This window comes from Dendrobates tinctorius, unplaced genomic scaffold (assembly GCF_039654945.1).
Source record: "Dendrobates tinctorius isolate UK_male_01 unplaced genomic scaffold, ASM3965494v1 ptg000083l, whole genome shotgun sequence".
Classification (NCBI taxonomy): domain Eukaryota; kingdom Metazoa; phylum Chordata; class Amphibia; order Anura; family Dendrobatidae; genus Dendrobates; species Dendrobates tinctorius.
Window position 1 is genome coordinate 30,798,882 of NW_027361751.1, and position 14,254 is coordinate 30,813,135.

Here is a 14,254-nt window from a genome sequence, read left to right on the forward strand (position 1 = left end):
GAATGAATTGCAAAAAGGAGACATCACTGAGTTTTCTAAGCTATAAAAAACAGGATTTTTGGGTTGCTTACCGTAAAATCTGTTTCTCGGAGCCTTCATTGGGGGACACAGAGACCTTGGGTGTATGCTGCTGCCACTAGGAGGCTGACACTATGCACAAAAAAAGATAGCTCCTCCTCCGCAGTGTACACCCCACCGACCGGCAGAGAATTCCTCAGTTAGTGAGAAAGCAGTAGGAGAAGTAACAGAATAGGTTGACAACATAAACAACTCAACTGTAACCATTCAACCAAAGTAAGAACAGGAGCTGTAAAACATGGGAGGGTGCTGTGTCCCCCAATGAAGGCTCCGAGAAACAGATTTTACGGTAAGCAACCCAAAAATCCTGTTTTCTCGTTCGCCTTATTGGGGGACACAGAGACCTTGGGACGTCCCAAAGCAGTCCCTGGGGTGGGAAACAAACTTCCATCAGGCCAGCGGACTCACCACCGCGGCCTGCAGAATCCGTCTACCTAGGCTGGCGTCCGCCGAAGCGTAGGTGTGGACTCTGTAGAATTTCACAAACGTGTGAACCGATGACCATGTTGCAGCTTTGCAAAGCTGCAGTGCGGAAGCTCTGTGGCGCACCGCCCAGGAGGCACCCACTGCTCGAGTAGAGTGGGCCCTGATACCCGGAGGGGCTCCGCGACGCTTAACACGGTAGGCTTCCAGGATAGCCGATCTGATCCAGCGAGCAATGGTGGCTTTTGACGCCGGGTGACCTTTCCGCGCTCCATCAGGGATAATGAAAAGAGACTCTGTCTTTCGCAAGGAAGTCGTCCTAGACAGATAGACTCTTACCGCCCTAACCAGGTCCAGCTTGTTCAAGGACCGCTCTCGGGGATGAGTTGGATTCGGCCAAAAGGACGGGAGCACGATATCCTCGTTGAGGTGAAACGAGGACACCACCTTCGGAAGGAACGAGGGCGGAGGCCGCAGAACTACCTTATCCTGGTGGAGAACCAGAAAGGGAGAGCGGCACGAAAGAGCTGCCAATTCCGACACGCGCCGGACGGAGGTGATGGCCACCAGAAAGGCTACCTTCCAAGAAAGGAGAGAAAGGGAAATATCCCTGAGGGGTTCAAAGGGCGGACCTTGCAGAACCTCAAGAACCAGATTAAGATCCCATGGATCCACGGGCGCCCGGTACGGCGGGACCGTGTGAGCCACGCCCTGAAGAAAGGTCTTAACCGGAGGACGGGAAGCCAACGTTTTCTGAAACAGAATGGACAGCGCCGAAACTTGACCCTTCAGGGAACTGAGGGCAAGCCCCGCATCCAATCCTGCCTGAAGAAACGCTAGGACTGAAGGGAGCGAAAAGGACATGGGCGCGACGTCATTGGTCTCACACCAAGTGAAATAGGCCTTCCAAGTACGGTAGTAAATCTTGGAAGATGATGGCTTTCTGGCTCGGATCATGTTCTGAATTACGTGGTCGGAAAATCCTGCTCGTTTCAGAACCTCGGTCTCAACAGCCACGCTGTTAAATTGAGCGGCCGAGAATTGGGGTGGCAAATCGGACCCTGAGACAGCAGATCTGTTCTGTCTGGAAGCTTCCAGGGGGCGTCCGCGAGAAGGTTGACAATGTCCGCGAACCAAGACCTCCTGGGCCAATTCGGGGCGATGAGAATGACCGGAAGTCCTTCTGCCTTGATCTTCTTCAACAGCTTGGGAAGAAGAGGCAGAGGAGGGAACAGGTAGGGAAGTTCGAACTGGGACCAAGGAACGGCCAGGGCGTCGGCGCCCACTGCCAGAGGGTCCCGAGACCTGGACACGAATTGTGGGACTTTCCTGTTGAGGCGAGACGCCATGAGGTCTACATCCGGGGTTCCCCACCGAAGGCAGAGCAGATGAAACACTTCCGGATGTAGGGACCATTCTCCCGCCGCGAGACCCTCGCGGCTGAGAAAATCGGCGGCCCAGTTGTCTACGCCGGGAATGTGAACCGCGGAAATTGTCGGGACGGAAATCTCCGCCCAACGAAGAATCTTGGACACCTCCGCCAGGGCTGAAACACTCCGTGTTCCCCCTTGGCGGTTGACATATGCCACCGCTGTGGCGTTGTCTGTCTGAATCCGTACCGGCAGTCCCTTGAGGAGCCTTTCCCAGTGGACCAGAGCAAGATGGATCGCTCGAATCTCCAGAACGTTGATCGGTAGCGCTGATTCCCGATCCGACCATCGACCCTGAACAGTGTGATTGCGGAACACAGCACCCCAACCGAGGAGACTGGCATCTGTGGTTACTATCTGCCAGTGAATGGGAAGGAAGGATCGACCCGATAGAATGAGAGGTGACGACAACCACCAGTTGAGAGACCGCTTGATCCGGTAAGAAAGATGGACAGGGCGATCCAGGGACCGAGGCGACCTGTTCCACTTCGACAGAATGGCCTGCTGGAGAGGCCTGGTGTGAAATTGGGCAAACGGAACTGCCTCTATCGCCGCGACCATCTTTCCCAGGACCCTCATGGCTGTACGGAGGGATGGGAATCGCGAGGTCTGCAGCGATCGTATTTCCTGCTGCAGAGAGAGAATCTTTTCTTGTGGGAGAAAGACCCTTGACCGACGAGTGTCGAACAGAAGACCTAGAAAGACCAGGCGTTGGGTAGGAACCAGACAGGACTTTTTCCTGTTGACGATCCACCCGAAATTGGAAAGAGTGTCCAGGACGATTGACAAACTTTGGTGAGCCTGTTGGAATAAGGGAGCCTTGATCAGAATATCATCTAGGTACGGGAAAAGAACGAGGCCTCTGACTCTCAACAAAGCCATCAACGCAGCCATGATCTTCGTGAAGACTCTGGGAGTGGTGGCAAGACCGAAGGGCAGTGCGACAAACTGGTAGTGGTGCTGTCGAATCGCAAAGCGCAGGAACTTCTGATGTCCGGAGAAAATTGGAACATGTAAATAGGCATCTTGGATGTCTATTGAGCACATGAATTCCTGCTCCTCCATGGAGGCGATGACCGAGCGAAGCGACTCCATGCGGAAGTGGCGAAGGCGGACCCTCTTGTTGAGCAGCTTGAGATCCAAGATGGGTCGAACTGCGCCGTCTTTTTTTCGGCACTACAAACAGGTTCGAGTAGAACCCCGTGAAGCGCTCCGATTCGGGAACGGGCACAATCACCCCGGAACTGAGGAGAGCGGTGATAGCTGTAGAGAACCCCGGGATCAAGGCTGGATCCTTTGGAGGCCGGGATTCGAAGAAACGATCCCGTGGGAGAGAGACGAACTCTATCTTGTATCCTGAGGATACGACCTCCCTGACCCAGGCGTCCTCCACGGCGGCCAGCCAAACGTCCCTGAAGGAAAGAAGTCGACCTCCCAATTGGAAAGGCCCCTCGCGTGCCCGATGATAGTCATGCTGAAGTAGACCGTCCAGATCTAGATCTGGACGGTCTGCCCTGGGAGGAGTGGGGTCGCCAGGAAGGAGTGGGTCTGAAGGAAACTTTCCTTCTCTCCTGGCGAGCCTGCGGTCTCTGTTGGCTGGAGGAGTTGTCCGCCGTATTGAAACGGCGGAAAGTCCGAAAGGGTCGAAACTGACGCCTTAGTGGGGGTCTGCGAGGCTTGGACTGAGGGAGGAGTGAACTCGTGCCTCCGGTGGTGTCCTTAATAATCTGGTCCAATTGGGACCCAAAGAGGCGCACCCCCTGAAAAGGCAGGTTAGTGAGGGACTTTTTAGAAGACAAGTCCGCTTGCCATGCCTTTAGCCAAAGTGTACGTCGAATTGCAATAACGTTGCTTGACGCCTGAACTGCACAGGATGCAGCATCCAAGGAAGCGGAGAGAAGATAGTCCCCAGCATGGGAGATCTGATTGGCGAGATTGGCCAAATGCTCCGGTTGCGCCTTATCTAAGATGCCCTGCCGAAGGTCGTCTGCCCACGTGGCTATGGTCTTTGCTGTCCAGGATGAAGCAAAGATTGGACACACCGCCGCTGAAGCCGCTTCAAAGGCAGACTTCGCCAGGGATTCTATAATCCTGTCATTAGAATCCTTTAGGGATGCCACGCCTGAAAGCGGGAGAACCGTGTTATTGGATAGCCTGGACACGGGCAGATCGACCGAGGGAGAGGCCGACCAGTTGTCCGTGAGCTCCTTAGCAAATGGGTAGAGTATGCCGAGACGTTTTCCTCTTTGAAAGCGTCTGGTCGGATCCTCTCTTTCCTTGGTAAAAATTTTCCCAAACTGGGAATGGAAAGGAAAAACCCTGGAGGGAGTTTCTGCCCGTCTGAACGAAACCTCCTGTTCTGAGGATTTCGCAGGGGAGTCAGCAATATCGAAGGTATGATGGATCGCAGCAATGAGGTCCTGCACTGTGACCTTCATGCTTGCATCCTGGTCTGAATCCAGCTCTAAAATCCCCTCAGATGACCTGTCCGAAAGCGCTTCCCCTGACTCGGGAGAGGAGGCCCGAGAGGGGGACTGGTGAGAAGGGCTATGCGGTGAGATGGGACTAGGAGAGGATTCCGGCTGGGAATCTTGCCTGGGTCTTTTGCGACTACCGCTGGCTGATTCAGATGGAACAATTTGGGACCTGCTTGGCCCTGCTGAAGAGTCCAGGGGCAACTTATCAAGAACGGCCACCAGGGACTGAGACACCCTGGTGAGGTCTGCCACTGATTGAGTAGCGAGGAGGCCCAGCCAGGCATGGGGGGCTCACTCTCACCTGGGGCCGCAGATGGCTCCTGGACGGCGTCAGGCTGAATTGGATTGCTACAATCCAGGCAGAGGGGAGTGGACTGGCCTGAGGGAAGTTTGCGATTGCACGAAGAACATGCAAAGTACTTGACTAAAGTGCAGGGGGGGCGGTAGAGCGGGTACGATCAGACTTAGACATAGTGAAAAGCTGAGGTAATGCCGGAAGGTTGGGGGACAGAGGGCGGAGAAGGGTCAGTCTGCAGTGCAGAGCTACTCACGATCCGGTGTCCCCAGAAGCGATGCTCTGCGACCTGTCAGTGGATGCAGGTCAGAGCGAAATCCGGCCGACAGACCTCCTGGAAAAAAAAAAAAAAAAACAGCTGGAGAAGATGCTGTCCAGTGAGGAGCTGGTGCCCGGCTAACAGGCTGGGAAAATGGCGCCGTCCTGAGAAAAAGCGCGCCTTAGGAGAGGAGGGAGGGCGGAGCACCACGCAGGGTTAACGATTCACCGCCCTCTAGCCAATAACAGGCTGGGCAGGTGAAGGACAGGCGGTGGGAGGGCCTGGGAAGAGCGGGAGAGAAGCCCGCTTAGAAGAAAGGGGCTGGGGGCGTGGCCGCGACGCAGCGGTAGGCCCGAACTGAAGCCGGGGCCTAAATTAGTTGCGGCGGCCGCCTGTCAGCAGGGGGTCGGCGCGGAGGTCCGAAAAAGTGGGACGCCGCAGTCGCAAGTCGCTCCCAATGGGAAAAAATCCTGTGCTCCCTGTACCCAGAAAGGGGGGAGGGAAGGGGGGGGATGCCCAGCAACATTGAGCTGCCTATAGCCTTGTGGCGACTGCGAGCGACCGCAGCGCCTACCCCTGTGACCATTGAAGAGGTGACCGTCGGGAATGGGCAGCCAGGTAAATAAATATGAAGCCGGGGCCTAATACTCACCCATCCACGATCCGTTACCTGTCTGAAGAAGTCTTGCGTCTCATCCAACCGACAGGCTCTGGTAGGAGAGTGGGAGGGAGACTGGCGACAAGGACCCCTGGAGTCGCTGGCACGTCTTGGTGTCGGCGTCCGTCTGGCTGGTCCTGCCGCGGAGAACTGCAAGGATACGGGGTGGCAGTACACGCCGTACTTGCAGACTCCATGTGGGAGTACAGATGTGACTTTTCACTCTGTATCCCTCCGTAGAACCTGAAAAGGAACGACGCACGACGAGGTAGATATGGGTCTAATAAAAGACCCGTGTCCACCTCCTACTGACACTAAGCTAAACTGAGGAATTCTCTGCCGGTCGGTGGGGTGTACACTGCGGAGGAGGAGCTATCTTTTTTTGTGCATAGTGTCAGCCTCCTAGTGGCAGCAGCATACACCCAAGGTCTCTGTGTCCCCCAATAAGGCGAACGAGAAAGTCGTAATTTATTAGTTAACATAAAAAAGACAAATAGAGAGAGTATAAAGATCGACAAAACAGTATAGGTAACCAGGCAGGATATGAACACTTGCTACAATTAAGAAAAATATGAGTGCATAAGTGTATTTTAGTATAAATATTGATCGACACGGTGGTCATAAATGTATTTGCAGTCATACAGGTATCGTAGGTATATTGTAAAAATAAGGCTCCTACACATGGCAATGGTGCAGCCTGCAGGGTCACCACATAGAAACAAGTCCCCAGCAAGCGCTTCGAGTATTTAGCATGTTGCTTCCTCAGGGAGGTCTAAGGAAGCAACAACCTAAATATGCAAAACGTGCGTTGGGGACATGTTTCTATGTGGTGACCTTGCAATCTCCACTACTGTCACGTGTAAGTCTTTTTTTGCCATGATACCTGTATGTCTGCATATAAATTGATGACCACTGTTGCTTATATCTGTATTAATACACACTCATGCACTCACTTTTCTTCATAGTTGCAAGTGTTCATTTTCTGCTTGGTTACCTATTGGTTATGCTGATCTTTGTATGCCATTTGTCTTTTTTTATATGACAACCAATCAATTACATTTGTTATTTTCCTCCTTTTTGCAACTGATTACATGTGAAGTTGCTATTTTGATATTCATGTGTACTTGTGGTGGAAATAGCTGTGTAACCATGGAGGTTTATAAGAATGAATGGAGCAGCAGTGTGTATGATCGAGCACCGCTCGAGTCTCACTGGGCTCTTTAGAGGCCTAGTTCTCAGGATTACTGGATTCCCAACGGTCAAGCCCACAGTGATGGGGAAGTTATCCTCTAATACTAGACAATAATACTTTAACATTGAACAATGGATGAAAGACCAAAACTATAAATCCAGTTGTGATTGTGATTATTTATATTCGTGGAGCCTGACGGCACAGACTGTTATATGGATGTTGAATAAGGACTGGAGTTTTAACAGGACCAATCCTTTATTCTCACGGGTGCACATTATTTTAGGTAACTGGTTCCAATGAACTGAGTTAGCATGTGAATATGGAGGTCTAAAGAAAAAAAAAAAAAAAAAGGCCTTAGGGCCCCCATCACACATAGCGATCTCGCTAGCGAGATCGCTGCTGAGTCACAAGTTTTGTGACACAACAGCGATCTCACCAGCGAGATCGCTGTGTGTGACAGCGATCAGCGACCGGCCCCCCTGCCGATATCGCTGATCGCTGTAGGAAACCGCTGGACATTTCTTTTGTCGCTGGTCTCCCGCTGGCCAGCACGCATCGCTGCGTGTGACAGGCGGGAGACCAGCGATCTGCTGGTAACTAATGGACGCACGTCCCTTGGATACCCGATGTGTACGTTAGTTACCAGCTCCCTGCATCAGCGCGCTGGTAACTAATAAAACACAGCGACGCCGCGCGCCTGGCGTCGCTGTGCTGATCGCTGGTGAAGCTGTCTGTGTGACAGCTTCACCAGTGATCACATAGCGACTCACCAGCGATCCTGACACATTGATATTGTTGTCGGGATCGCTGGTGAGTCACTATGTGTGACTCCAGCTATACACTATAAGGCCAAACTAAGGCAGGCAACGTTAGCCATGGGAAACCTATGGACAAAGGCCTATTTGCATACACAGTAAATGCATCAAGTCCTTCGTCTCTTGAAATACTTTTTACACATTAAGTTGTAACAGTAAAACATCTGCAGCCGTGGCGATTCTCCTAAAGCCTCTGAACTCCACGGGACTACACATGAGGTTATCAGAAGCATTGACGGGCTTCTCTAGAGTCAACCAGAGCCCTTATTCTGTTGTAACATCTCAGGGGATGCCTTACCTGCAAAATCTGGAAAGCCGTGAAACCCATCATCATCCACTCTGCAGGCCTCCATTAGACTGCTGAAGAGAGTACCAATTGGATCCAAAGGATGCCCTACCCAGCCTTCTAGATTGGTGATGGAAGTGACGCCTTTATGTAAAAGCTCTGTTAAAAGAAAAAAAAAAAATCATATATTTCCACCCAAAACCAAGTAAAGGCACGTGGCTTCATGATGGGTGATGCCTGACATCTAGCACTTCACAAATCCCAGAAATGAAGGGGCAGTGCTGCAGATTTTTGGTAGTTTGTCCTTGCATAACCTGATAGCCGGCTGTGCAGAGCTACAGCACAGCCCCATCCAAGTGAACAAGTCTGGGTGCAATTCCCTGTTCAATGGGATGGCTGGGGAGTCGCTGTTTGGGTAAAGACAGCAAAAGGGGATTTTGAGCTTTGACAAAGAACACAGTTGGTGTTCGAAACGCGTTGCTGTTTCATCTGGGTGCCATGTAATTTTTACAATTTTTGGATTAAAGTATCAGCTTTTTCATACATTTTGTTCTCAGCAAAAAGGGATACTGGTCTGCATCATGATGGAACGTTAATTCTCGCAGCTGGTGGAAGCCACTTTCACAAAATCAACATCTTATAAATGTAAAAGTCATGGTCGACTCACATGTATAAAAATTTAAATGTAAAACTCAAAAAACAAACAAAAAACCCCCTAAAAATCAGTGAATTCCCATGTAAGCGTCACAATATATAAAATACTGATGGCAGGGATCCGATCCCCACGGAGAGGCCACCATACATATGTCATCACCTTTTATTATATTATTATTATAGCCAATGGTGAGCCCAGTACTTGTGGATGAAGCCATGAAAGGGAGGAAAAATGATTTCCATCGCTGTAATTTACATTGCTATATGTGCAAGCAATACACTATACATCGATCTATCAGGGGGAGGAATATTGGCAAAAATCCCATAAAATAAGCAAAACAGCCGCAAGTCATTATCAATGGGCATAAATTAAACGTCTCCGTGTGGAGCATCTGAATATTTATTGACTTAATAAAGTCCCGTTATGGTGCCGTTTTATGGCATTTGGATGGCGTGGAGACGTTTAAGGAAATATTAGGCCGGGTGCTTTTCTTTATTAAGCTGTTCCGCCTTCATGTGAAGTGGACACAGTGTGCAGATTTGTAGTGTTCAAAGCAGCTTCTGTGGCTCCGAGTCAAAAGAAGAAATATTTCCGGAGAGTGGTGGGTCCTGTATTATTTATACAGTCTGCAGCGAGTCAGTCATCTCCAAGCAATTGAATTATGACTTTCAATTGGAACAGATTAACCCTTCAAGGGCTCCCTGCAAGCCCTACATCGAATTACTCTATAATGGCATGCTCAATTCAACGGCAATATCAAAAGGCAGCAATCGCCTAGTGCTACATGGTCATCTAGACGCTTTTAAAAAGAAAAATGGACAATACAAAGAAACACACACACAAATATATATATAAATATATATATATTTTTTTTTAAATAAAAGGACCTATGCAAACAACCTTTTTATTTTTCCATTTTTCAATTATGACTCCTAGAGTTGCCAGCTTGGTATCACTGTTCTGCTCACTCATTACCAGACATGGTCAATGCTTAAGGACACCACACTGGAATTTAGAGAGAAGCAAAAAAAATGTAAGCTACCCTGCTCCAGGGTCCAATTTGGTACTTTATGGCAACTGGACCCAAAGCAGCGCAGACTGCCTCAAATGCCAGTATTGTGGTTGCCTCTTGAAACTATTAGGCCAGCACGAGCCTAGTAAAAGATGCTAAAATATGCTGCTACTCTAGTGCCGGCTGAGGAATTTTGCACTGCCCAGATTTGGCTGTCATTGAGTTGCAAAGTAGGCACCGGGCCAGGGTGCTGCAATTCTTAGTGCTCATCTCTACTGACAAGCACAATTGTGATTTTTTTTTATTTTTTACAGGAGGAATAACAGAGGAAATAAACCTTTGCAGAATATTATACTCCTAGTATGGTGCCAAATACAAGACCACAAGGTCTGGTAGTCGCATGCGACCACATCGCCACCCATATGGTTCATGGCCACATGATAATGTAGGTAAAGCATGTGAAGTCACCATCTTTAAGAAAACTGTAGTAGCCAGTGTGGCTAGCCAGGTAGGTTGGGATTTCTCCCCTATTCCAGTTGCACTAGCTTCCAACCTGTAATAAGGCAGGGCGCCATTCCTATAAAACATACAAAGAATAAGAAATATGCCCATTTATTGGAGTGAATGAAAAACCTCATGCAGAAACCTTGGTATGGGGATATAAAGGCTATGTTGTCCGTGTAATGGCCGCAGCAGACATGTGTAGTGGTACCAGGCCATCCTCGTGTTATATAGATAGGTGCAGATGTCCAGACCCATACCTTTCTTCTGTAGCCGGAATATGTCCATTCTTTTCTGCTGCTGTCTTCTAAGAGTGTTGACAATGGCTATTGCTAGTCGGAGGGCCTCCCGTGGGTAGCCATGTGACCTCAGGGCGTCCACCCGCGCACAGGCCGTAGGGACGTGCTCTGTAGAGACAGAAGTTACAGTCATGTCGGCATATATTCATTACCCTGCAGCCTGATATGAGAACAAAATCATCTCTCATAGCAGAGCATTTCTCGTGCCCACCACCACTCCTGAATTTAGAGCTCCATAAGAAAAGAGGGGAAAAATAAAAAGTAGTGAACAAAGCCGCCAGTCACAGAGCGGTCTGAGGACGGGCAACTTACCGTGCCAGAGAGGCCACCCACGAGAGTCGAAGAGGGAGTTTTCAGTGTCGTCATGGTAACAGTAGTTGGTATAAAGGTCACTGCTGATGATGTGCTGTAAGTGGCTGTCCTGCCAGTGGAGATCGCACGCCTCGATGGCTCGTGTGAACACTGTTCGATGAGGCCTGTGTGAGGAGTCTGAGGTAAAAAAAAAAAAAAAGATACCAGAATAAGTAAATCTGCAAAACAACAATCTAAATGTGTCGTAGATATGTGCAGGAATGTGTGCTAGCTCAATTCACAGATTACTCATCTTTTACATGGGACTGCAGGAAAACCCATCACATAAGGAATAACCAACATTCATGGTAAATCACTAATGTTCAGTGTAGTTACACTCACCTTGGTTGGCATTTCCAGCCTGAGGCAACGCATTGGTTAAATTAGGCAGCTCATTCCCGTGGTTGCCATCTTCCCAGGGACAAACATCCACGCTGTTCCATTTTTTCAGCTGTTTCAGCCAACTGGCCTTCTGTTCCGGCTTGCAGTGGGGATTTAAGACTATGCACATCCAGAGAGCACCTAGCCAGGGGAAGGAAAGAGGCAACGGTCACATCGTGACGTCCAACAAGGACTAGCGTTTTTGCATTGCGAGATAGAATGCCTATAAAAATGGCAAGAGGTAAGGATGTAATTAACACCACAAAAATTATTCAAAAACCCTCTATAAACCTTTATAAAAAAAAAAAAAAAATACAAAAATGCACAGATATCAATTCTGACATGTTGAAATTGAAAAGCATAGCAAGCAATGCAAATATCAGAAATGAAAGCATGGAAGTAATGCACTGTGTAACTGAGTAATCGGACATGGTCGCTGCCATAGAGGGTGGTGCGTTGTGCGGTTGTACCCAATGCGAGAGGCTTAGGGAATTTTAGAATACCCCCCCAAAAAATGGTTTGTGAAGACCTCGCGTATACAAGAATAAAAAGAAAAAAAATCTATATGTAATACAGCATCAGATTAAAGACCCCAAACATACAAAGCCTGCCCTGATTGGCCACAGGGATTGTGTGACATTATGTTCCGCGATCCTGGGGAGAGCAAGGGCCGACACCAACGGTGAGTATAAGTGTTAACACTTTACTTGGAAAACTACCTCTGAGTCATAATATTTCTCCTAAGTAGTGGACAACCTCTAGAAGTGTTAAGGACACCATTAACATGGCATCAAATCACTGCATCAAATCAACGGTCTCCATACATGTCGGGAGCTTCTTCAAGAATATATGTAGGCGAGACAAAATTAAATGAGGTAAAATTGGTCCTTAAAGGAAATGTTCACCCTGTAAATGGCACCAAATTTTGAAAGGTGCTACTTGTACAATACAGATTTATAGGGATAGATAAGGGGTACATTTTTTAGAGAAAACCCCCACAGATGTTGATATAGGTGCTGTGTGCTCACAGCCTGTGTATGCGGATGATAAATCAACCCCATATCGTTACAGCTTGAAACCAATCACAATGTCGCTTTGATTTTTGCAGAGCAATAAGAAATAAAAGCATGAGATATGACTGGTTGCTCTCGGCAACAGACTACTAATAAATGAGGCCTAGTATGTATCACTCTCTAGAGAACCCCATGGTGGCAGCCATTGGGACAGCTTTTAAAGGGGTATTGCAGAGAGAAGTGATTGACATAGCCTCCAGATAAATGACGAACACTATATCGATGGCCATCCGATCGCCAAAAGCAAGACCACAACTATAAGCCAGAGCATGCGCCATTCCACTGGCGGACACATGTCTGGAGAGGGCTCATGTGCAAGTACAGTATATGGGCCCTTTGTAGCCCAATAGCTCATCGTAATGTACAATTCCACCTGCGTCAGAGGTGGAGATGGGCCCCCTTACCTCTTGGGCCCCTGAGCAGCCGCACAGGATGCCCCAACGATGTGTGCGCCCCTGCACCATTCTGCTCTACAGTCTATGATATTGGTGATAGCATGTGCTTGGCAGAATGCCCCTCTCTGAAAAATAAAACAGGCCATGTGGAATCTATCACCGAAGCAGGAGATCAGTGCACGGCATAAAAAGTACAGGGGAGCGCTGACTACGCCAAAATATGTACCTGGATTAATAAGTAATCGTTTACTTTAAGGCCCATGCCAACACAGATAGTTGGCTTTGCCATTCAGCTCTTAGTGGAGCCAACTTGTGAGCTGCATGTGCCCTCATCTACAAAATAGTCTAAAAATTCACTCCTACTAGAATGCACAAGGTAACCAATTACATTAAGAAATGCCTACCACAAAAAGCTAATAAGGGGCAAAATCAAATCATAATACATCGGTTTTATCTTAAAAGTAACTCATACCAGCCAAACCAGAACCCCATCTGTAGACTGGCATTTCTGGCTTTCTGCCCTTCATCAGTACATAATGGGGGTACTGGATGGCTGAATGATATGCCTACGCATTGCTTAGGGGGTTCTCATTCAAGACACCATCTCATTCAACCAGCCAGTACCACCTTGCTCTGTACTAATGAGGGGCAAAAACCTTGCAACAGTGCTGTCTACAAACGAGTGTCTGGTTTGGCTCGTAAGAGTTACTTTACATTTTTCCCCATGAGCATTGCTGTCTACAGATTAGTCTGTTAGTCTCTGGTTTGGCTGGCATGAGATATTTAAGGCACTGTTTTGAGGTTTTTTTCCCCTTCATCAGGACAAAGGAAGGCACTGGTTGGCTGAATGAGATGTCTCTTCATGGACAGCACCCTGAGCTGTGTCTAAGCATCTTATTCAGTCAACCAATACCCAGTTCTGTACTGATGAACAAACACCCCCTAAACTAATTGGTTTCTAGTTTGTCTGGAATGCGATATTTTGCATATTTTTCCCCAATAACTTGAAGAAAAAAAATTCACTGGGCCTCTTCAAGGAGAGCCGATACCCAACTCCCAAAACAATATTAAGACGTGTTGTACATGCAGCCACACAAATAAATTCCAGGGACCTGTCAAACGTCGCTTGCCGAGGAGGAAGGAGCCTGCGTGTGAATAAATTAACGCAGACATACCTGAAGCAAACAAAAGACAAATTATTATTCAGCGTCTCATTTACAGAGCGCGAGTCAGACGCCCATCAGTCATCAGGACTTCGGCGGCGGTTTAATGGGACCAGACTTCTTTTCATTGTCATTATTTCCGTAATTAGGTTAACCGAGAAATTTGTTTAACATTATCTTTTTTCCCCCCCTTTGAAGATCTGCAAGAAAAATCTAATTTGCGCTGACATTTCACACATAGCATGGGCTCACAATCTGCATCCCTGACACTGCATAACAGGTTCGTCTGAATGCATCAAGGTCTGAAACAAGCCAATTTTCACATGGAGGAGATTTTTTAATCAGTTGTCTCTCCACCGACGTGAACTCTGACAGCGGTGTGAAGAACGTCTGAAAGTGCTATTCAGCCACACTTCATTTGCTCATTAAAGGATGCGTTTTTACACACTTGAGGACATTTGCTCAGTCACTTGAACAATCTGCTGGAGCAGTCGGAATCTGCGAGAAAGTG

The 14,254-nt window shown here is 48.4% G+C and overlaps 1 protein-coding gene across 1 annotated transcript in view; it reads right to left on the reverse strand.

Moving 5' to 3' along the window:
* The window catches only part of ZSWIM6 (zinc finger SWIM-type containing 6), a 115,166-nt gene that overhangs the window by 14,229 nt on the left and 86,683 nt on the right, over positions 1-14,254 (reverse strand). The window contains exons 5-8 of the mRNA XM_073584273.1: positions 11,074-11,253; positions 10,693-10,869; positions 10,342-10,488; positions 7,926-8,072 (exon numbers count right to left, since the gene is read on the reverse strand). Coding sequence (XP_073440374.1) covers positions 7,926-8,072; positions 10,342-10,488; positions 10,693-10,869; positions 11,074-11,253 — 651 coding nt within the window. The remainder of the gene's footprint in view (positions 1-7,925; positions 8,073-10,341; positions 10,489-10,692; positions 10,870-11,073; positions 11,254-14,254) is intronic.